Source organism: Triturus cristatus, chromosome 5_1 (genome assembly GCF_964204655.1).
Source record: "Triturus cristatus chromosome 5_1, aTriCri1.1, whole genome shotgun sequence".
Lineage (NCBI taxonomy): Eukaryota > Metazoa > Chordata > Amphibia > Caudata > Salamandridae > Triturus > Triturus cristatus.
In genome coordinates, this window is record NC_140587.1 from 701,186,947 (window position 1) to 701,211,499 (window position 24,553).

Here is a 24,553-nt window from a genome sequence, read left to right on the forward strand (position 1 = left end):
GCCCAATGCTTTGGAGAGCTCTTCTCAGTCTCCAGCACAGTCCCTTAAGATTGCCTCATGGAACATTGCTGGCTTGAAGAGTAAGACTGGGATAGCCGAATGGGAAAGGACACTAAAATCTTTTGATGTCATTGCCTTACAAGAGACTTGGGATCAAATGAACAGCTTTTCGCTGGATGGCTATTGTCATTTTTGTATCCCAGCCACCAATAGTATGGCAGGAAGACCTAAGGGGGGCCTATTAAGTCTCTTCAAATTGGATATTAAAGGTACTTTAACTCAGTGCCCCTCGGGTTCAGTAAATTGTCTAATTGTTGAGCTTTCTACTCAGGATAAGGTCAAGATTCTTTTTATAAATTTTTATAACTCGCATGCAAGTGAATGCACCAGTCAAAATTTGGATGACTTGGACACATTTTTGTCAGTCTATAGTAGAAATGTAAATACTTTTGAGTTAATGTTACTAGGGGACTTTAACATACACCCATGTACCCTACCATGCATTAGGGGTGATGATGAAGGCCCTCCTTTTTCCTCAACTACTCACCCAGAACATACGAGGCAGTGTGATTGTCTTGAGCTTTTTCTTGCAAAATGGAATTTATATGAGTCAGGTTGTGGAGATGGAAATAATAGGTTTCCTACGTTTAAGGGCAAAGAAAAGGGTACTATTATAGATTATATTTTTTTGTCTTCTTTTTTGTTAAATTATGTGCTAAATTATTGTACTGAGGTGTCAGTTTTTAGTGATCCTAATCCTGTTGTACTTGTTTTTAAGAATACTGAATTAATTTCTCTCAAATCAATAATAGTGAGTGGGGGCTTGAACCTTAAATTCAAAGACCAGAATCGTAGGTTGAAGTGGACTAAAATAGTCCCTGAAACATTTCATCAAGAGGTCTTATCTAAAGTGGAGGATGAAGTCTCTATATGTCTAGCGGATAGTCCAGATCCTAAGGAGGTCATACTAGCATTTGACCAGATCTGCATAGAAATTAATCGTAGTCTCCAGGTTAAATCTAGTCAGAAGGCGCCAGAGGGCAACAGATGGTTTGACAAAAAATGCTCTAAAGCGCACGGTGTACTACTAAAAGCATTAAAAACTATCCCTAAAGATCGAGCAGACATCGCAAATGCTAGGAAAGTGTCTAAAAAAACTATTTTAGAAAGGAAAGGGACTTTGAAAGATAACGTCTTGAGTCAACTTTTAGACCCAGAAACCTTAAAAAACAGTGGTTTATTCTCGAAAGTAATAAATCAACCCTTTTTCTCTGATGAAACTAATACTCCTTTGGAGGCAAATATCCCAGATGAGGGCTGGATTAAACACTTTAGTCAGATATATTCGAATGTTGGCCCTCCTGACGGAATTCTAGAAGACGAAGTCGGGGAAACCTGCTCTGACAAGGATGCAGTGATTTTTGTAGTTGCAGATGTAGAAAGGGCTATAGACCTGACCATTAAAAACAAAGCACCGGGCCCAGATGGGGTACCTGGGGACGTTTTTAAAAGTTTTCCTAAATTTTGGTCTAAGGTATTATGCAAGGTTTTTAATACTCTCGCATTTGATAAAATCCCGCCTTCCTGGAAGAAATCTATAATTATACCAGTGTTCAAAAAGGGTAATAGGCAAGACCCATCCTGTTACAGGCCGATTTCATTGATCGATTCATCTGTGAAAATTTTGGGTCGTGTTATTTTAACTAAATTGAATGATTGGTTAACAGAGAAAGGGGTCCTAGCAGATGTACAGTATGGTTTCAGACCGAAAAGGAGCACTATAGATCAAGGCTTGAATTTGTATTTATTAATAGAGAAATACACGAAGTCGAAGGAAGGGTCCATTTATCTGGGGTTCATGGACCTCTCGTCAGCCTTTGACCTTGTAAATCGATCTAAACTTTGGAAAATTTTACTTGACTTGGGATTGGACAAGGCTCTAGTTAACCTCCTAGCAGATCTACATACTGACCTAACAGCTTCAGTTAGAGTTACTTCTGCGGGGCGATGCACTAGCCACTTTAACTCAGAAAGGGGAGTTAGGCAGGGGTGCATCATGGCTCCCCTCCTCTTTACTATTTACATAAATGCCTTGGAATCTACACTAAAAGATGCTACTCAGGACATCCCACGGATAGGAAAGCTCGGCATTCCGGTTCTCCTATACGCTGATGATGCGGTCCTGCTTTCTCGTACTGGTGTTGGCCTCCAACGATTGTTGGACGCCTTTGAGGTCTTTATGACCTCCCTGGATCTAAAGATCAATGTAAAAAACGTCCCAGATTATGACCATGGGTAAGGGTAACAATAACAAACCCCCCAAAACTTTCACCTGTGGGAAGCAAGAATTGTGTAGAGTAGCAACATTTCCATACCTAGGGATTACCTTCGATGAGAAAGGCTCCTGGGGCCCCCAGATAAAAAACAGAAACGTCGCCCTTGTAAAGTCATCTTCTGCTGTTCGGGGTTTTATGAACAAACTTGGTGCGAGGCCAATTGTTACTCTGTTAAAAATTTATGAAGCAAAATGCCTTGCAGTGGCAACGTATGGAAGTGCGATATGGGGCCATTGCTCTGTGGAGAGTATACAGATTACGGAAAATAAATTTTTAAGATCGGTTCTCTCTCTCCCTCAGTCTACTTCCACACATATCGTTCATACTGAACTGGGTGTGGGTTACATCTCAGATCTGATTAAACTGGCCCCTGTTCTAGCCTGGCTAAAGACTTGGTTGAACCAAGAAATTCCGCTCAACCATTTCATTCTAAAAGATTGCCTGCAGCTGGACAAAGTACATAAAATAGCGTGGTTAGTCTATATCAAAAATTGTTTTGATAGAGTAGGGAGACCAGATCTTTTCTATTCCCCGGAATTAATAACTGTTAAAGATATTGGACTGATTAAAAGTATGATGAAAGATTTGTTATGTCTAGAAAGAGAACAAGTAGAATACAAGAAACCATCGGTGCGGGCCAGTATTATTTTGAGTACTCATGTGGGTCCTGAATTATATCTGTCTATTGTTAATCAACCCTTTCACCGGTTTCTACTTACACGTTTTCGGTTCAATCTGATTCATCTAACTCTTGGTCATTTCCAAACTTGGTGTCCTCCAGAAAATGGAACGCCGTGTAATTGTGATGATTTTTCGATCCAGAACACAATGCATTTTTTGATGTTCTGTGATCATTACGTGGCACTAAGAAAGAAATATCTGTTCCCAATCTTAAAGGAGGCGGGGTTTATACAGGTCAAACCTGCCCTTTTGTATCTACAGTTACTGCAGACCCCCAGGATTATGTTCCATGTTGCTAGTTTTTTAGTGGGCGCTGTTAGGGTTAAGAAAAGGAAGCTTGCCATTAATCAGATTTTCTCAATGTAATGTATTGGTCCATTATTTAACTTTTTACATGAAATGTAACATCGGCGAATTTGGGAGAATATTAATGTTTTATGTTAAATGATGTTTTTATGATGTTTTTATCTTACTGACCCCCCTCTTAAACATTTTAGATAATATGAATTGTTGAGCTTCTGTAATATTGATTGTACTGTTTCTATGCCTTTTTATGATATTTATTTATTGAAATAAAGTACTTTGACTGACTGACTGAGTTAATCATCTTACCAAGAGTACGATTCAAATGACTTTGGGAGGAAGAAAGAGTGAAGGATGTTGTTGAAAACGGGAAACATCCTTAACCACGAAGGCTTTTCTACGCGTTACGTTTACAACGGTACACTTACCACGTAAATGTCTTTACCATGCGTATGCCTTCCACGACCGTCTTTACCACGCAAGCTGCACTGGAACGCCTTCATCTTCGTCCGGTTCAGTCCTTTTTTTAATGTCGGAGAAGACGCGTGTTAAAGGGCCCAATTAGAAAAAGGGGGCTGGGGGGGGTCTCCCCCCCCAAAAAATAACAGAACCTGTTGAAAAGTCGGGAAGTGGAGACAATCGGCATCGTTTTAGAGGAAACTGAATGACACTCCTCTTTACGACGTACGATGTCACCAAGGAAGGATGAGGAGAGGACGTGAAGAGGTAAGGGGAATATAAGTTTAAAAAAAAAATATATATATAGATTGAGGGTAACGGGCAGGGGTAATTATAATAAGGATTTGGGGCTGGGGGGTCACGTAACGGTACAGGGGAGGGGTATAACCTTTACCAAGAGTATGCCATTACCATGCATGAATTTACAACGAAAATCGTTGTAAAAGTATGCATGGTAAAGGAATATTCGTGGTAAAGGTTATCCGTGGAAATAGAATTCCGTTGCAAAGGAATGCGTTGTAACGACATACAACCGTTGAAAACATGGTATGGCTGTACAATAAGACCTTGAACAGTGTCACTGGCAAGACCTCTTTTGTGATGACGAAAGGAAGAGAAGCAAAAACAAAATTGTCTCCCCAGTGGATGAAGGAAAGTGACGTTATGAAGGAGAGGGGTCAGATCTGGTTGAAAGGAGGAAGGATTGAAGAGGGTGATTATGTGAAAATCAAATTGTGAAGGAGTAAAGAATGGACAGAAGTGGAATAAAAGGGGGTTGGCGCTGTATTGTAAAAAAAAAGTGATGAAGTAAGGAAAAATTGGGATGGAAGAGATGAAGGAGAACAGAGGTGCAGTGGTTTTATGTTGCTGGTGGATGCAGAAATGATAAAGCCAGGGAGCAATAGGGAAAAGAGTCAGGTGCTGAGGAGTGGAGTGAATGAGATAGAAGAGATTTGGAGGGGGATGGAAGTGTGTTGAATAATTTGTGTGGGAAAGGATGCAGGCAACAGTGTGTTCCGGCAAGGTTTCAGGATTTTGTGATGAATTGATTTGTTTTTGTTATGATGGGGGAACGTGTTGGGACAGTTTGTTTTGCATGCTTTTACTAAAGTTTATTTGATAAGTTAATGTTATAGTTAAATTTTTTATAATGTCATGAGGATGTATTTTATTATACTTTTAACTTTGTTATTGTCACTGTCTAACAGAGGGAGATATGTTATGATTGCATGCAGGTATAGGGTGACATTGTGCTGGGTGACTGTTGCCACGGTGACAGGGGATTTGGTGTGATGCAAAGGAATACTCGGGATCTGTGGTGACAATTACTGGCAGACAGGAGAGTGAGCTCCATGTATGTGGCTGGCTTTAAAATATAAACATGGTTTCGCTTACACGCAGGCTCTGAATGTTACTTCATAGGTCATCCAATTTCTTTACCGCTGCCTTAAGTTCAATTTCTATTGTATTAGTTTTCACTGATGTCTTTTCTGGCCATGTGTCTATAGATCTTACACTGTGCCCTCTTGTCCTGGGACCAAATGCGCAATTTAAAAACTTCTCCCTGTTTTTTCGCCCTGTCCTGTCAGAACTCTGTGGAAATGACTGCTCAGAAGTGAGGCAGAGAGTCTCAAACATGAGGAGCAGAATGTGTGAGGAGTACACTGCCGACAATGCATCTTTTATTGCAAAGCACACTGCAATTTAGCTGGAAGGGAGAAAGGATAGAAGGGGGCTAGGGAGGTATCAAGAGCTCCAAGGATTCACGGAAACTTCTGCTCTAGCGGGGCCCCTCCTCTAAACTCCTGTCTAAGAGAGGAAGGACCTTCTTAATAGCAGAAATCGTATTCCATCTCAATTCTAGGTCAAGATCAATCTCTTTAGGTGCATTTAAGTAAGATTTGAAAAAGGTCCTTCCTTTGACCATCCTAGAGTTAAGACTGGAGATGATGTGGGTAATACTTCTTAAGATTAGGTTTTCAAAAGCAGATTCGATTGTTGAGGCATGCTGGGCTAGTTTTATGTAGTGCCTGGATAGTGTTGGTAAGGAGTTTGAATTGTGCTCATTTTGTGTATGGCGAGCCAGTGGAGCTTCTTCAGGTGTGGTGTGATGTGAGTTCGGTGTGAGAGTTTGAGAGTGATTCTGGCTGCCGAGTTCTGAATGTCTGCAGCCTTCTGGTGAGATTTGTTGTTAATCTCGGCATAGAGGGAGTTTCCGTAGTCCCCCTTGTGACCAGGGATTGATAGGTTGACTTGAGTGGTTATGTTAAGTTTGCTGTTGATAACGATCCTGAAGTTCTTGGCGTGGGTGTCGGTCCTAGCTCAGTCGTCCACCAGGTGAAGTCCCACGGTGAAGTGCTCTTCCCAAAGAATACAATTTCAGTATTGTCGGTGTTCAGCTTATCATATACTGCCGCACCTTTGCTTAATAGGTCAGGTGATATCATTCATATAATTCTAAGCATGTCATTTTGCAGCTCGTTTATATCTCTAGGTTACAGTAGGGGAAAATCCTTAGATTTGGTTCAATCCAGAAGCCCTGGTGCGTGTGTTGGTTCAACGGAACATCTTTGAAGTACAGTCAGGTGAATGAATGGAGAGATCCCAAGCATCCAGGGAACAATACCAAAAATACTGGGTCTTGTTGTGGGCAGAGCCTGATCCCTGGGATCAGTATGTGGCCTTGGATGTTACCAGAAGTCAAATTCAGCAATTCACAGGAGATGCCAACAAAAGCATTTACTAAGACCCACATTTTTTGAATAAATGAAAACAGGCAAACTGTAAAGAACATGAAAATGCTGTGAACATTGTCGAACAATTGCCTGGTGTACAGATCTGTGTCTCTGTGTCTGCAGTTGTCTTCACAGAACTATACAACCACAGAAATAAATGTCTGAAGTGTCTGCTTGTAGTGGGGTCAGAGTATTCAGGACACAATCTCGCTTCTTTTTAAGAAAGGGAGAGAATGTGGCACAGGCGTCAGAGCTGCCGACTCGGGAGATGAGGATCCCGATTCGAGTCTCGGCGTTGCCTCAACATCCTGTGATTCTGGGCAAATCACTTAAACTCCCCGTGCCCATGCACAGCGCCTGGATACTCTCACGGGTGATAAGCTGCACTACATAAATTCTCAAATTTAATTTAATTTTAAAGATGCAGGCTACAGGTAAAGCATGCCCCATGCAATATAAAAAATAAGTTATCATAGTTGCCTATGCATTTCCCGCTACTCAGAAATCTCTATGCATCACACCATTACACCACTTTATAAGCAGTGCAGGGAGACTCTGTGACCGAACAACACATGCATGCATACTAGATCTGGACATACCACGCCTACTTTCTCCCTACACCACTCGCCAACTAATAACAAAACGAGCATACAAATAGGATGCTATACCCCTTCTTGGCTCATAAAGAAACACAGCACCAACAAAACTACAATCAGAACAACATGGCCCTTTATAGTTCACAAAATAGTGTCTGTCCCATAACGCATCATCTTCCTCAAGTATATATGTCAAAACATGACAAGCGTCCATCATTCTTTTAGATTTGTGATATCGGCATATGTGGTAAGGCTCTGTCCTGGTTTGCCTCTTCCCTCAGCCACAGTTCGTTTCAGGTTATCTCCCCTTCCTTTTCTTCCTCACCCAGATCCTTGGAACACGGAGTCCCTCAGAGCTCCTCGTTAAATACCACTTTATGCAATATATACGTCAGACCTCTGACATAGATTGTGAAGCACTTTGGGGCTCTATTGTTTCATACATAGACAATACCCAACTTATCTCATTCTCTGCTGACTCCTCAAAAGACATCAATAATTTTTAAAGTTGTATTCGGTCCGTGGCTGGTTTGATGGAAGACAATTGTTTAAAACTAAGATCTTGCTGTTCGGTAAGTACACTCAATCATGGGGAGATCTTTGGTAGCCAAACAGCCTGGGGTCGCCTATCTCACCTAAAACGTCTGTAAAAAACTGGGCATCTGGTTGGACTCCCCTTTCAGTTTTGAGACAATAGTGACCACTGTGGCTGGCACCTGTTTTGGCCTTTTGAGAGGACAAACCCACTGTTGGCCTATTTCAACCTCAAATTCGTCAGCTGATTATTAAATCTCCGATTCTCGCCTGAACTACTGTAACATTCTGTATTTAGGTAGTAAGAAATCGATCTTAAAGAGGCTACAGTCGGTGCTATACGCGGTGGCCAGATTACCCTCCCTAAGTTCTGTCCCGCTTCAGAACTTCTTCGTCGGCTCCTTTGGCTGCTTATTGAGATTCAATTCAATTTTAAACCCTCAATACGGCACATAAGATTATGAATGCATCAGGTGCTCCTATCCTGCCTGTCTGATCTCATGCAACCATTTCTCCCAAACAGAGCACTCCGCTAGGCCAAGCTAAACCTGGCGGTTACTCCACAGTTCCAAAAGAAAAAAGCCAGTGGCTCCTCCTTTCGAGTTTTAGCCCCGGTCCTTTGGAACAGCACCCCTCAAGCTAAGGAATACCCAGAGCCATACTGATTTCAGGAAAATGCTCAAAACTTGTCTCTTCACCTATTAGGAGATTCGGTATCCTAACTCCTCTTCTCTCTTGGGTGGATTATACTTGCTACCAGTCGGTAGCGCTGGAAGCCCCATTGCTGGGGCAGCTATGTGCACTATACATTTTATTAACATAAAATAACAAAGTACTTTACAGGGTATCTTCACATCCTCACACTTCTAAAATGAACAACACAAACTCCTCAATTTATAAACATAGCACACAGTAGTGCATAATATCCTAATATTGGTACAAACCTTTTGCTGCACTACTGTTCAGAGTTCCTTAGTTGGGTATGGTGACAGTAAGTGGTGTTCACCGTTATCAATGGAAGATGCTGCTCTGCAACCCCGTTCCCAAAAAGGTAAACAACAAGTACCTCCACTATATCTAGGTTTGCTGAAGTAAATGCAACAAGACAGACAGGTCCCCAATGTGTATGCCCTAACATGGAATACAGCACCAGTAAAATCTACCTTAGTTATTCACTTCAGTATTTCAGAACACTGGTTTCCATTGAGGAAATATAATATTTAAATGGGTCTCCAGAAATAAACATTTATCAAGTTCTAAGCGGAACATAACCTACACATATACACTATATTAGAACAAACACATCCATAAATAAATTATAGTTAGTCTCAGAGGATTTTCATCAGTACATACAGTTGGATATTCCAGTAGCGACTAGTCATTAAAGTCCATTATGTTAGGGCCATATTGGGAAGCTGAGGAGCAGCTAAGTGTGGTCTTTAGAAAGTTAAGACGAGTGGTTCTAGAAGTATTAAACCCACTGCCACTGGGTGACAGTGCAGATGGATCCCCAGACAATGGCAGGATGAATGATCTCCACTATAAGAAATATTACTGTACCTTTTGAGTGGAAGAGTCTTCAAATCCATCGCCACATCGAAGCCAAGCATTTGAAACAGAAGACGCTGACACCACAGTTCCAGCATCGGATTTCGTGGATGTTAGACACGCCTCATCTGGAAAACATTCAAAGTCTCTATCCAGGGACCTTTTCCTCTATAGGAAAGAGGAAAAAAAAGACATAATAAGCAAACGTGTTAAAGAGAAGGAAAATACTTCAAAAAGATTGGAAGGACGTAGAAGATGACTACAGTCCTCCTTCAACTGCAGAAAGGTGAGCAGGGCACTCTCACAATGACTCCTCTAGAAAACCCGCCATTTATTGCTGCTGAACCTATTGATCTGCCTCCCAGGAAGCATCACTTGCAACTGCCTCCACATGGCCATACCATCCGGACACCATAAAGCAGGCAACTTCAAAGCAGTGCTTTTACATCTGTCCCTGATGATGTTGTGTAGGCTATGTTATATATATTCCTGGAGATGTTTGGCAGAATGTGCTATATACATATCATAATTTGTGTGACTCCTACATTGTTGCCAGACCTTCAATGGCTCCGGAATTCCAGTATGTAAAGTTTACATGGCAGCTGCCATGTTCTACAATGTTTTTTTTTTTTATAATTCTTTTTATTAGTTTATTACACACAGCAGCATCATCAGAACTATCCCATAGGTACACAATGCATCGGCAATACATCCACAGTGTCATATGAAGCATATTCATCATAGAGATACACATCATCAAAGCATGGCAGCGAATCCCCCGAAATGCCAGTTAGGATACGCTCCGCATTAAGACTCTTCACCATCACAGCCATCATTAATTGGACCAAGGTAGATCAGTCTCCTAATATTCTACATGGTATACAGTCCAGCTACCTGTCAACAGTGGGGAGTGACTGATACCAGAAACACACCACCCACCCATCTCTGCGCTTCCACATTCCTCCATTCCCAGAACCACAGCCCCTAGCCTTCTAAGGTGTTACCCCCCAGCTGCCGGTTCCGCCGCCTCCTGCGGATGTTCAAGCAGATAACAGGTCAAGGGGGCCCATATGTTCCGCGGCCTAGAGGCACTGGGCAGTAGCTCCGAGTATCTGTCAAGTTGCTCCCGGCATTTCACAAGATCAATAATCCAGTCCTTAAATTTCGGGGCTCGGCCCCTACCCCATCGACAAGCCACCCTCCGCTTTGCCAGCAAAAGCCCCAATGCTACATATTTCCTATGTGCTGCCTGCATCGGCTTGACATACCCAAGCAACGCCACCAGTGGTGTGGGTTCAATATGCGTATGCACCATATTAGTCAGCGCCTCAAAGACCTGTCGCCAATAATCATTCACCTCCGGACACGCCCACGCCAGATGCAGAAAATCCGCTCCGGGGGTCCTACATCTGACAGAGCAATCTGTCTCACTCAACCGATATCTATGCATCTTAACCGGTGTATAATATAATCTATGCAGGTACTTATAGTGTATCATGCGGAGTCTACTGCTGGCCGTCACTCTCTCAGTCTGCAGACAGCAATACTCCCACTGCTCATCCGAAAGGGTCATGTTGAGCTCTGTATCCCATCGCGCTCGAGAGGGCGGTTCAGCCATTCCCCTTTGGGTGTGCACTGTTCTGTATATCAATGAGACTAGCCGTGTGGCTGTCCTTCTTTTCAGCATGACATGCAGTGGGGCAAACGCCGGGGGTTCATTAGGGAAATCCGGAGTAATAGCTTGAATCCCTTGCCTCAGTCTAACATATAAAAAAAGATCAAGTGGGGTATGTTGCTCCCCTAGTAATATCTGCTCTGCGGAGCTGAACTTCCCTTCATGATACATGTCCCCCCCACCTCTGAATATTCATACGTTCCCTGAACTTGTGAAACAGTGTCTCCTGTAGCAAAGGTAACTTCGGGTGATACGTGAGCGGCAGTAAAGCCGCATATTGCATGGAGGTCTGCAACATGCGCCCAATTCGGTGCCAAGCATTGATCGTACAGGTGACCGTAGTTGGCTCCTTATCCCTAGGAGCAACCGGTTCAAATAGCACTCCATCAATCGGTATCGGGTGTGCAAGCCAGTGCTCCGCCGCCACCTGTGGCATATACCTGGGCTGCACCATCCAGTACCAAGCATAGTGGGCTTGCGCGCTGAGATAATATAATTCAAAGTTGGGCACCCCAAACCCTCCCTGCGAGTATGGCCTAGTAAGTACATCCCATTGCCGCCGCGGCTGCAGACCGCCCCAGATCAATCGTGTCAGTTCCGATCTGAGTGTCGTAAAGAAATGTTTTCCCGGATAAAACGGAATATTTAGAAAGAAGTACAGTAATTGAGGCAGTATCACCATTTTAATTAAGGAGACCCGTCCCGCCATGGACAAGGGGAGTGCGATCCAACGGGTCACACAGTTTGCCACTCGCATTATTGCAGTACCATAGTTCAATCTCATGAGTTTGTCTCTGTCTCTCGTCACTCGTATCCCCAAATAGCACAGTTCCTCATCACACCACTCTAGAGGGTAGTCCAATGCAAATTTATGCGTTGCCTGCGTTAACGGAAATATACTAGATTTGTTCCAATTAATATGGATCCCTGACAATTTCCCAAACACTATAAACTCTCGCAGTATCGGATTCAAATTATCTTGGGGGTTCCGGATATATAAGGTAATATCATCCACGTATAGGGATATAAGGATCTGCCGCAGGTTACAACGCAATGCCCTATGATTATGGTGCTGTCTCAGTTTCGCTGCCAACGGTTCCACTGCAACGGCAAAGAGCAGAGGAGAGAGTGGGCACCCCTGCCGGGTACCCCTCGTAATAGACAATGGTGGTGACGTCTGTCCATTTATGAGTATCCTGGCTACTGGTAGGTTATACAGGAGTCTGATCCATGACAAAAAAGGGGGAGGAAGCCCATTCGCAGCATTACTCCAAAGATATAATCCCACTCTACCGAATCGAACGCCTTCGTGGCGTCTAAGAATACAGCTGCGAGAGGTAAGTCAGACGAGACATTGTTAAGAATCGCAAACAGTGTCCGTAAGTTGTGAAATGTTGCCCTTCCCGGTACAAAGCCGGACTGGTCCGGGGGTATCAAATTTTCAAGTAGCAGACTCAGGTGAGTGGCAATCTGCTTGGCCAGTATCTTGGCATCACAATTTAGGAGTGAGAGCGGCCTATAGGAATCACACTGCCGGGGCGATTTCCCCGGCTTCAGCAGTGACACTATGAGTGCTTCCCTCATGGACGCAGGAAGGGAGCCTACTTCCAGCGACTCCTCGTAGACTTCTCGCAGCACGGGGTCCATAATGTCTATAAATGTCTTATAAAATTCTATGGGGATACCATCCGTTCCAGTGGCTTTCCCGGATTGCATACTCATAATAGCCTCCCGAACCTCATCCAGCTCAAATGGGGCACATAAAAACTCTTGTTGCGCATCGCTAAGCCATCCCAGCACTACGTCCCCCAAAAAGCCCTCCAGATCTAAATCATCCTTTCTGGTGGTGGTATACAATTGCCCATAATGTCTTGTGAATGCACTAAGAATATTAGCCGTGTCCCGGTAAACCGCCCCCTCAAGTTCTGCAATTTTCAAGATATAATTGGAATAGCGAGGTTTTCTAACCGAGTATGCCAACATCTTCCCCGGCCGGTCACCCTCTCCATAGCAGCGGGCTCTCCAGTATTTTCCCCTAAAGCGTGTCTCCCTCTCAGCCGTAGTCATATACTCCATGAGTGTGGCTCTGAATCGCGCCTGGACCTTGGCAGATGGAGTCTGAGCCATCTCTTCCTCTATCAGTTTCAGCTCCCTGTCCAATCTATGTAGTGTGTTAGTTATATCCTTAAAAAACCCCGAACCCCTTGGCCATGCAGAACCCCCTCATTGTTACTTTAAATGCCTCCCAAATAATTTCTACACTGTCCACTGAGCCTTTATAGCGGACAAAGAACTCCCGTACCTCCTCCAGCAACTCCTCCTGGAAGACCGCATCAAGCAGCATGGTAGCTTGCAACCGCCAGTGACCTCTCGGCACCCCAAGGTCTGTCGAGGACAACGTGAGCCGGACTGGGGCATGATCAGAGTATGTTCTGGCCATATGGTGTACCTGTGAGATCGCAGGGCCCCGCCCCGAGACACTAACCGATAGTCAAGCCTCGCCCAGGAGGCTGCCTGCGCCGTGTAGTGTGTGCCCTCTTGCGAGCTCGGGTGTACGTGCCTCCAAGCATCTAGTAATTGATATGCATCTATAGTGTCCCTGAGAACTCCAGCTGCCTTGCTGTAATGATGCGGGGCCTGATGCGATCTATCACAACTTGGATTGTACGTGACGTTAAAGTCCCCACCCCAAATAATGTGTTGGGAGCCCACCTCAAATATCTTGGCCCACAGCGCAGTAAAGAACGCCGGATCATCAACATTAGGCCCATAACAGCAGGCCAAAGTAACTGGCACCGAACCCAGCCGCCCCCACGCTAAGCAATAACGTCCCTGTACATCCCCCACTGAAACCACCAGATGAAAGGGCACTTGCTTCTTTATAAGGATAGCCGTCCCGCGTGCATAAGAAGAGTAAGAGGAGAAAATCCTGTATTCGGCCCATTTGGTCGCAAATCCTCCAGATTTCTGGGGAGTAAAATGTGTCTCCTGTAGCATGACAATGTGTGCGTGATGCCTGTCTAGATAGGCTAGCAATTGTCGCCTTTCCCGTGCATCCCCAGCCCCCGAACATTCCAAGTGACGATATTCAAACTGCGAGCATCACATTTAGCCATACTTCCAACCCTCAACCATGCCCGACTCACTATTCCAGCACTGTAGTGTATCCGACCTCCTACCGTATCACATATGCCAATAGACCATCTGAGATGCTCAACTTCGAACTTGGTCCCACTCACCCCCAGCCCATTTCCATTAACACCTTTCTGGGAGATAAACATATTGAAACCAGTAAACTTCCCATTAGTCCCCACCCCCTCCCACTGAAGCAGCCCCAACTTGCCAGCTATATGGTCCCTCCCTACCCTCCCCAGTCCCAACATGTCAGTTGCATATGCTACAACACCCATCTAGGATGTGCAGCGGACCGCCCCGGGGTGATACCCGCTGGGGGCTTCTACCAGGTGGTCGCACAGTCCCCTCTCGCCCCAAGAAGAAGAAAGAAAAATCCCCCCCCCAAAGGGAACTTCCAGGCTCCAGGGGCCTGAGGGTGCCCAGTGATCAAAATCATTCGCTCAATTAGGTCAGCAGGCAGCCATAGTATTTAGCTCAGTCTCATCTCCTGCCGCAGCAAAAGTACTATACATCAGTTCTCGAGAATGTCCCCTCCGGATCCATTCGCAGCGTCTCCCGTGGGAACCTCCGCCTCTCCCTCCGTCACCATCCGCCGCGCAGCAGTCCCCCCTCCACCACCACGATTCGCTCTTTTCAGTTGCTTAAGGAATTCTTCCACTTGGTTCGGCGCAGTGAAGAAATGCTTTTTGCCCTGATATGTCACTCTGAGTTGTGCCGGGTATAACAACGCATAGTCAATTTGCGCCTTCCGTAATTTAGCCTTGACATCCAGAAATGTACGCCTCTCCTCTTGAACCATAGGCGTAAAGTCAGGATAAATTGAAAAGGTATTTCCATCATACGTCAAAGACTGTTTCCCTCTAGCGGCGCGCCAAGCCACATCGCGGTCTCTATAGTTTAATAGTCTCGCAATGATCGGACGTGGACTGCCCCCCGGCGGAGGCCGCGGCCCTAGAGCTCTATGGGCGCGTTCTACAATAAACTGGCTGGAGAATGCTTCCATACCTACAGAGGATAATAGCATCTTCTCTATATAGTCCTCCATCCTCCCGACATTGGTGGATTCCGGAATCCCCAGCACGCCTATATTGTTGCGCTGACTGCGCGCTTCCAAGTCCTCATTCTTTGCGGCAATGACCCACAGCAGATTATCCATCCGGGCAAGCCGCGTGCCGTGGCTGGATGTCGCATCCTCCATGTCTGATATACGCCGTTCCGCTTCCGTTAGCCGCTCCTCATGCCCCTCGAGCTTGTGGACAATAGCATCCATTCTGGTCGACATGTGGTCTACCTTCTCAACCACAGTGGCGAAGCCCTGCCGGATCTCCTGTAGAATGCTCTGGGAGTCGGTCTCTGGCACCACATCTCCCCCCTGGGCCCCATTCTGTCCCTCTTGACTCGGACCTGCTTGCTGGGTGCTGAGTCCCACGTCGTACTGTCTCGAAGTGCAGCTTCGGCTGCCTGGCATCCGTCTTGCCCATTCTGTCTTTGGAGCAGTGTTACAGGCCGAGTGTCGACCAATCCCCGCCTCACTGTTCTCCAGGCCTCACTCCTATCTCCTGGCCCGCAGCTTCTCCCTGCCGCATATGAAGCTCACCTGCCCCTGCCACGCTCTTCTACTTCCGTCCCCAATATGAACGCAGACCACAAGTTCTCCTGGGTATCCGCTCTGCCGATCAACCACTGGGTATCCCCTCAGTTCTCCATTCCACTCGGTTGTTCAGGCACATATGCAGTGCAACTGCCACCACCATGCAGTCGCCGCCCGATGAGAAAGACCAGGTTGCGCTCCCAATTGTGCTGCACCAGAGGATATGAAAGTCTGAACCACCGACTTCCCCCTCAGCCACCAACAGATCGTCTCCCTAAACGATGCCCCCAGCCACGAGCACACCTCCAGTCTCACTTATATGTGAAGCCTGCCCTGGCCGGGAGTCACTGCAGGCACGCAGATCGCCAGCTCCACCAACACCGCTTCATCAGATGCCTTTCGGTTACGGACCGCTCCTGGCGATTCGCACTGCCCCGTGCCGGTACCCGAGAATGCAGCTGGGGGGAGGAGGGGGGGGGGTCCATACCTCTACTTCTCTGCCCCACACGTCCACCGGCCCCTGCACCACTGCCGCTGCACCACCGCGATCGCCGGGCGGGTCCTCCACTAGCCGCCACTCACCGCAGCAATGCCCGGGGCTATCGGCGAAGCTGCCACCTCTCGGAAGGTCCGGCACAGGGCCACAGCCAGGGCACGGGACAATGGTGATCCCCTCTTCCTCAGGCACAATCATTCACTTCTGTTTCGTCCGACGTTCAGGCCGCCTCTCAAGGCCTAACGCCTCGTGTGCAGCCGCGGCCTCAGGTACGCCTGCCAGCCGCCCGCAAACCTCGCAGTGCTCTCCCGCGGCGTCCTGGCAAACCTTCCCAGCCGACCAGCTTCGGATCCCTCGGCGCGTTTTTCTCCAGAATCGCAACGAGGGTGCCCAATTGACTCCTGCAGCCTTTGAGACAGGCTGACACTGCCGCCTCTTGATTTGAGCAGGATTATTGGAGGATTAAGGCACCGGGCTTGGGAGCCTCACTGCAGTGCGGCCATTCCGTGTGCGCGCCACCTAGCGCCCCATGTTCTACAATGTTTAATTGGTGTTTTTATGTCTCGGCTGGCGTGGGCTGCGCACATGCGCAGTCTCGCTGGCGAGATTTAATGTTTTTGAGTAAGTTCCGTAAAGGGTTTTAAGCCCCGCTCCTCTTTCCCATTGGCTGGCGTCACTGTTTATGCTAAACGGTGGCCAGCCATTGGAAAAGAGCTCCTTGTGACGTTTACTTTTGGCTTTTAGAGACGGCCCACTTGGACGGGCTCGTCTGGTTTCCTTCTGCCGTGAAAGCTTTCTTATCTTTATGGGGCCATGTGTTTAAACACATGGCCCCATAAAGACAAGCTACGGCGCAATCCTCTCTTTTTTTTTTTTTTTCGTTTTCGGGACGCGCTTGTTTATAAGATACTTAGAAGGCGTTTTATCTTGCTCATCCTACGTGACCATAAATTTAAGCAATGTTGCCCTGTCCTACTGTTGTGCTTTGATGGAGCAGTCGGTGGGGTGACCGCCACGGCCTGCACCCCCTGCGGTTAGTAGAGGTCTCCGGCTGGGGGCTCCAGCCCTCTCTGCAGAGCTCTACCCCTCCCCCTCACTCTGACCCGATCTCGGCTCACCCTCTTCTTCACGGTCTGAGAGTGATGCAGTCCATGTTGGTGCGGAGCCCAGTCGAGTCCTCATTCCACATTAACTCTGCGACTGTTTAACCCATTTTTAATTACATCTTGCAGAGACGCACTAGCAGGTTGTGCAAGATCAGATCTACCAACTGTTTACAAGTCTGAGTCAAGCTACACTATGGGAGCATGGTTCATTGTAAGATCTCTCCTTCTATGTAATGGGGCTCTCTTGTGTGTGTGCTGGAGGTGTCGTGTGTCTGTAAGTGTGTGCAATGGTGTGTGTGTGCGTGCAATGGTGTGTGTGTGTGTGCAATGGTGTGTCTGTGTACGTGCAATGGTGTGTGTGTGCAATGGTGTGTGTTGGACTCGGTGTGTCCCGTGAGAGTGCGTGTGTACATGCGATGAATCATGCATGTGTAAAAGAGCACCAAAGGCTTTGTGAAATCATTGTATGTGATGGAGCGTTGTGTGTCTGTAAGACTGTGTGCTTTGATGGAGCAGTCGGTCGGGTGGCCGCCTCTGCCTGCACCCCCTGCGGTTAGTAGACGTCTCCGGCTGGGGGCTGCAGCCATCTCTGCAGATCTCTAACCCTCCCCCTCACTCTGACCCGATCTCAGCTCACCCTCTTCTTCAGGTCTGAGAGTAAGGCAGTCTATGTTGGTGCGGAGCCCAGTCGAGTCCTCATTCCACATTAACTCTGCGACTGCACAGTGGGGCCAAGGAGTCGTGAACGCACTTTAGGTCCTTTTCCACCAAAACCAAACACTTGCGCACAAAGCGGTCATCCCACTGTTTAACCCATTTTTAATTACATCTTTTAGAGACGCACTAGCACTTGGCGCAAGATCAGATCTACCAACTGTTTACAAGTCCGAGTCAAGCTACACTATGGGAGCATGGTTCATTGTAAGATCTCTCCTTCTATGTAATGGGGCTCTCTCTCTACTACTCTCTACTAATACTCTCTACTACTCTCTCTCTACCACTCTCTACTCTGTACTACTCTCTTTCTAGTACTCTCTTCTACTCACTCTCTACTACTCACTCTCCTATTCTCTACTACTCTCTACTACACTCTTTATTACACACTACTACGCTCTCTACTCTCTTCTACTCTTTACTACTCTACTATACTACTCTCTACTACCCACTCTCTACTACTCACTACTCTCTACTCACTACTACTCTCTCTCTACTACTCACTCTCCTATTCTCTATCTACTACACTCTCTACTACTCTCTACTCTCTACTACTCTCTCTACTACTTGCTCTCTCCTACTCTCTACTACTCTACTACTCCCTCTCTACTACTCTCTACTCACTACTACTCTCTCTACTACTCTCTACTGCTTACTCTCCTATTCTCTACTACTCTCTCAACTACACTCTTTATTACACACTCTACTACGCTCTCTACTACTCTACTCACTACTACTCTCTCTACTCTACTACTCACTCTCTACTGCTCTCACTCCTACTCTCTCTACCCTTCTCTCTCTACTACTCTCATACTCCCTATTACTCTGTAATACTTACTCTCTACTACTCTCTACTACACACTCTCTACTACTCGCTCTTTACTACTCACTCTCTACTACTCACTCTCTACTACTCTACTACTCACTCTCTATTTGCTACTATTCACTCTCTACTCTCTACTACTCTCTACTCACTCTCTATTACTCACTCTCTCCTACTCACTCTCCTAATCTCTCTCTACTACTCTCTGCTACACACTCTACTACTTTGTGCTACTCTCTACTACTCTCTACTCACTACTACTCTCTACTACTTACTCTCTACTATTCTCTACTAATCACTCTCTACTACTCACTCCTCTACCACCCTCTCCTACTCTCTACTACTACTCACTCCCTACTCACTCTCTACTCTCTACCTCTCTACACCTCTCTCTCTACCTCTACCTCTCTACACCTGCACACATATGCACATATATATATATGCATTTATATATATATGTATTTATATACATACATTTATACATATATAAACATATATACATCTGCATATCTATATAAATACAAATATAAATGCATGCATACATATACGCATACATATGCATGTTATGTACCTGAAAGTTTGAAAAAACACTAATAAAACCAAAGCTAAAAAGCCACCTAATTACAAACAGAATTGCTTTAACTTTTACAAAGCCGAGACCTGTTGCATTTTTAATGCTTGTTGAGCACGGCGTTCAACTTTGATTGCTGTTTCGGATTTTGCCAATAGTTAAAATGCTTACATCAACTGAGAGAGTAAGAACAATAAACTTTAAAAAATGACAATGAAAGGGGAAAACGAGGAAAGAGAAAGAAGAGCTTTTGACAAAGAGAAAGAGACAAATAAAGGGGAGGAATAAAAGTGCAATGGAATAAAGAATTGAGGATGAGGCAAAGGTAAGAGGGGAATAAAACAATGTGGGTAGTAGACATGGAATTAAATGAATGGAAGTTATGAGAGAAACAATTTGATTTGTAGAGCCTTTTTATTGATCATTTGCTAACTATCTAAGAAAATCAAGAACCTCCTATCCACGAGCCACTGATATCCTGTCGAAAAAACTCATTCATAACCTCTTGACTTACTTTAGGATTTCATTTCACAGTCAAACTTACCACTTATAGGTAAAGATCAAATGTAAAACCAGCTCCACTGCGTACAAGGCCAGCCAACAAAAAATCCACCATCCAAGGCCTTTTTATGTGTTATGTCAGGGGGTAATCTACTCATCTGCAGGTTCCAAGCTAACTCAAACCATTCTCCTACTGTTTAAGAAACAACAAAAAAGGTATATTTTCCTTCTGTTACTGCACCAGCAGACTGATATTCTTAGACCACCTTAATCCTATCTCCTGCACTGGTGCTATGCCGTCTGTTTCTCAATTATGTTCTATTTGTTCTGGCTCCATATCAAGCACACTAATACAAATGGTGCAACTGAGCTAGAGAGAACTGTGAGAGAAACAAAATATATCCGATGACCTAAAAACAAAAACAGAACACTGGTTGCAAGATGGTGGCAACTCAGCCATTCGGAAATGGGCATGTATTTGTACATTATGTCTGCATGTACATATACCTCATTGCGTAACACCTTATATTTTTGTCTGAACCTCGTTGGAATTGCCTTAGACCTTTCCAGCAGGATGACCACTCATCTTGACAAAACCCTCAGAAGCTTTGAAACCGGATCATCTTTTCCATTACAATTTTGAGCTGTCAAACTAGCTAGCACAGTGGAAACCTCTCTCACAAGATCAGCCTCCTTGCTTGGACTCCCTGGGACAGTCTGTTAAAGGGACAAGCTTGGAGTTATCATCTAAATTCCCTTCCTCCAATTTTTCTTTTTTTTGATAAGCCAGGCGTATGTGGGGGTAATTCTATCTTTCGGCTTAGAGCTACCCAATATCACCAACTTATGCCTCCCGACTCTCACGAATGCTGGGGACACAACAGATGCCAGACACTCATCGCCCGCAATATACCGCAACCCTAAACCACTCATAACCAGACAATAGGTCTAGCGCCTCCATTGCCTCCTACTTGGCAGGATAGCCACATCCACTGTCCCCCACCACCCCTCGGTTTCATGTTGGTTTTTAGGATTCTTGTTCTACTTATTTCCTTCACCAACACCCTGACGGAAGCAGATTAACTAAATGGTTCACATTAGAACATGCTTTATATTGAAAAAGCGCAACCAAAATGCTGCAGATTGTAAGTTTAAGAAATCGGAAACAGTGAAGGCTCTAAAACCTGAGTACATTTGTAACTGAGGTAAACTGTCCCTTGCTTGAATCATACGACCTGTGTAACATTATGGCAATGTGAAGATTTATTTGTAATGTTTTAACAAAAAACAAATAAAAAATACATCAAGAAAAAGATTTTTCTTTTTTTTTAATCAAGCTATGCAGTATTAGGAAAGCATGCTTGGCTCTCTTGATGAGCTGTTTGAATCGTTAAGAGTTCACGTCGGGAGACTGAATTAATCAGCTGCAGCAGTCTCTCAAGCCTACACAAATACCTAAAAATCCTTTAATTCGGCTTCAACGTGGCAGACTTAAAATGGAGCTATAAGTCTGCTCCAGTTTCATGGGCGCCAAAATCAATCTCCAATGTATTCATAATCTCTTTGGTGGTGGGTGACAAATGCTGTGGACAGTCTAAATGGCATGTCCTCTCAGGCTCTCAATCAGCACTCTCTCTTCTATCATTCTTGTTTAGAGACCTTTCAATCTGATATAGTTTAAGAGGGCAGATTATGCAAGGTCTCCCAGTCATCCTTTCCGGGTTTATTGATATCTCACTGAGAAAGGTCTCAGGAATTGATGGGGCTGACAATCTATAGAGATTCTGCACAGGCACTCATTGCTCTCAGTAGGGCTTCCACTACAGTACTGACATTGTTTGCTGTAGTACAGACCATCAGATGTATTCAAGGTCACAGTGTCTGGCATGGCTTCGACTGCAGCAAATGACTCAAGTGCTCCAGTGTCCTTGTTGCTTAGGAGGCCTGGAATAGTGAGGATTAAAATATGGATCTATGACCTGGGAAGTCTGGAGGATGGTGAGTGGGCAGAAGCCTTGGCTTCTCCTAGGGAAGTGGCTATACGGATGGGTTACGACTAGTCCAATTAAAGATCCTCCCCTGCTCTTACTACACTCAATCCACACTGGAGAAAATGGCTAAAATATCCAATGAAAGTTGCCGTTGAGGTTGTGGACACACTGGCACCTTTTACCATACATTGTGGGACTATCAATACTTCAACGCTTCTGGGTGGCAGTGTTTGCATTCATGGGCAAGGTGTGTGGTGGTCCCCTCACTGTCTCACCAAAGGGGTGTCTCCTGAATGTCTGGGAGGGGACGGACCAGCTCTGCACGGAATGTATAAATATGAATCACCCTTGGGCTAGCTGTCGCCAAACAGAATGTGGCTAGATTGTGGGGGGCAGAACAAGTACCGCAACTGGAAGATTTGAAATGTGACAATAATTGGTGCATGCTGGCCGAGTGTGAAGTGTATGAGGGTCAAGGACGCCCCCATAAGTGGGCAAACATTTGGAGGCACTGACATAGCTAGGCTTGAAATGAGAACCAATAAGTAACCTGGTGAATTCATGCAGGTAACTTATGAGAGGTGTGCATTGTCATGGGGTTAGGAGGTTGGCTCAAGTGACTCTAATGAAAGAGTGTCATTAGTAGAGGTCATGGACAGCGTAGGTAGATGTGAAGAAATATCCTTGTCCCTAATCTCTCTTCTTCACCGGAAAACTCTCCAACACCGCAGAATTTGTGAAGACAAACCCATTGTGGAAATATTAATGATAACTAAGTATTAGTCCATCAACCTAGGAATCTGTGAAAAAAAAAACTATGGAAATCAACTGAGCGGAAGCCTCCTGATCAGCCGGGATCCTACCGCCCCATCTCCTTGGTTAACTGTGATGGTAAGCTGTATGCCAAACTCCTTGCTAATCGAATGGCCCCATTTGTTGCTGGGTTGGTTTCATTACAGCAAAATGGGTTTGTTCCTGGTCGGGGTACGGTTGACCATGTTAGCCGGGTTGTCGCTCTTCTCGACGTTGCGCAGGTGAAGTCCAGATCTCTGGGTCTCCTCCTGCTCGACGCCAAGAAGGCTTTTGACTGGGTTGCATGGAACTTTCTTTGGGAGATAATGGCGCGCATGGGGTTTGGGGGCGGTTTTATCCGTGCTCTTCGGGTTTTTTATCAGGCTCCTACTACGAAGATATGCGCAATGGGAATTAAATCGGAGGTGGTTCAGATTTGCAGGGGGACCCGTCAGGGTTGACCCTGTTCTCCTCTTCTTTTTGCCTTTTATATTAATCCTTTTGTGAAGATGCTGGAATTAAACATGCAGATTCCCCCTTTTATTGTTCAGAATCAGCCCTATATTGTTTTTGCTTATGCGGACGATATCACTGTGGTCACCTCTAACCTTTATACTGCTCTGCCGGTCATTGAACATCTTGCTAATTCTTTTGGTAGATACTCAGGCTAGAAGTTAAACTCTGCCAAAACTCAATGTCTTTGTACAAATCCGGCTACAGCAACCGATCCCAGGGTAGTGGAGGAAGTGGTGTACCTTGGCATTAAGATTAGATCTAATTTAAATGATATGATTTCAACTGATTGGAATGATATTTTGGATAAAACTAAGTCCACCCTGGATTCTTGGCAGAGTCTTCATCTTACTCTTGTTGGCCGATCCAATTTGCTAAAAATGGTTATCTTACCAAGAGTACTCTACTTCTTTCGCGCTGTTCCCTTACTAGTCAAAAAGCCTCAGATTCGGCAGCTTTAGTCACTTTGTGAAAAATACCTGTGGGCCCCGGGTAAGATTCGCAGAGCCTCCCGATTGATGACGCTACCATCTGCTCGTGGTGGATGGGCTATCCCTGACTTTGGGCTATATCAAATGGCATGCCTACTTCTGAAGATGCGTATCCTTATTACAGCGGAAGAAGCAGGTAATCCCTCAGAAGCCCCTACTATTTACCAGATGGCTCTAGGTTGCTGTGCTAAGAACTGTCTGCTAATTGAAGCCGATGGCAGTTATTAAAAACGTACTCGCTTTAAAATCATTGCTTCTGCTTTTTCTGTTTGGAAAAGTCTTACAAAGATGTTTCATATTCCTAAATATACAGTCTATACCCCTCTTGTTGCACCTCATTTGTTACCTCCAATTTTTTTCGATTCTATAGTGCGCCAATGGCATTCTAAAGGGATCACTCGGTTAGGGGCTTTTGTTTCTCCAGATGGCGCTTATCTTTCTTTTGACGAACTTAAAAAGAAATTTGACCTAGCCAACACTCAATTTTTTTAATTTCTTCAGATTCGGGATTTTCTACAGAAATATACTTTTCATCTTGTTTCTATTCGTATCATTGATGCTGTGAGATCGCACCTACGAATAGGCTCTATTTATCATATATTATTGGCTTCTAGATCAGATGATCTCGATAAAATTATCGCAAAGTGGAGAACTTGGCTTTCATCTCCCTCTATTGAAGACTCTATCGACATGGCTCATAAGATTTTTTATTCTGCTTCACTAAAAGCCCAGCACTTTAAAACTTTATTTAACTTATATTATACTCCTGCGGTTATTATGAAATGGGGTAACCCGTCACAAGCTTTAAAGTCTGGGGAATGTTTTCGCTGCCAAGCTGGCAACGCTGATATAGTGCACATCTTTTTTTCATGTCCCTCCTTACGTTCCTTTTTTAATCAAATTGAAAGCTTTCTGTTTCACATTTTAGGTAAACCAATCACAGTCTCTTCAAGTAGGATTTT

General features: G+C 45.1%; 1 protein-coding gene across 3 annotated transcripts in view; it reads right to left on the bottom strand.

Annotated features, from left to right (window-relative positions):
- The window catches only part of SPIDR (scaffold protein involved in DNA repair), a 2,139,604-nt gene that overhangs the window by 2,073,678 nt on the left and 41,373 nt on the right, over nucleotides 1–24,553 (bottom strand). For all 3 annotated transcript variants that reach the window (XM_085605664.1, XM_085605663.1, XM_085605662.1), the window contains exon 2: nucleotides 9,205–9,360. In XM_085605664.1, coding sequence (XP_085461790.1) covers nucleotides 9,205–9,360 — 156 coding nt within the window. The remainder of the gene's footprint in view (nucleotides 1–9,204; nucleotides 9,361–24,553) is intronic.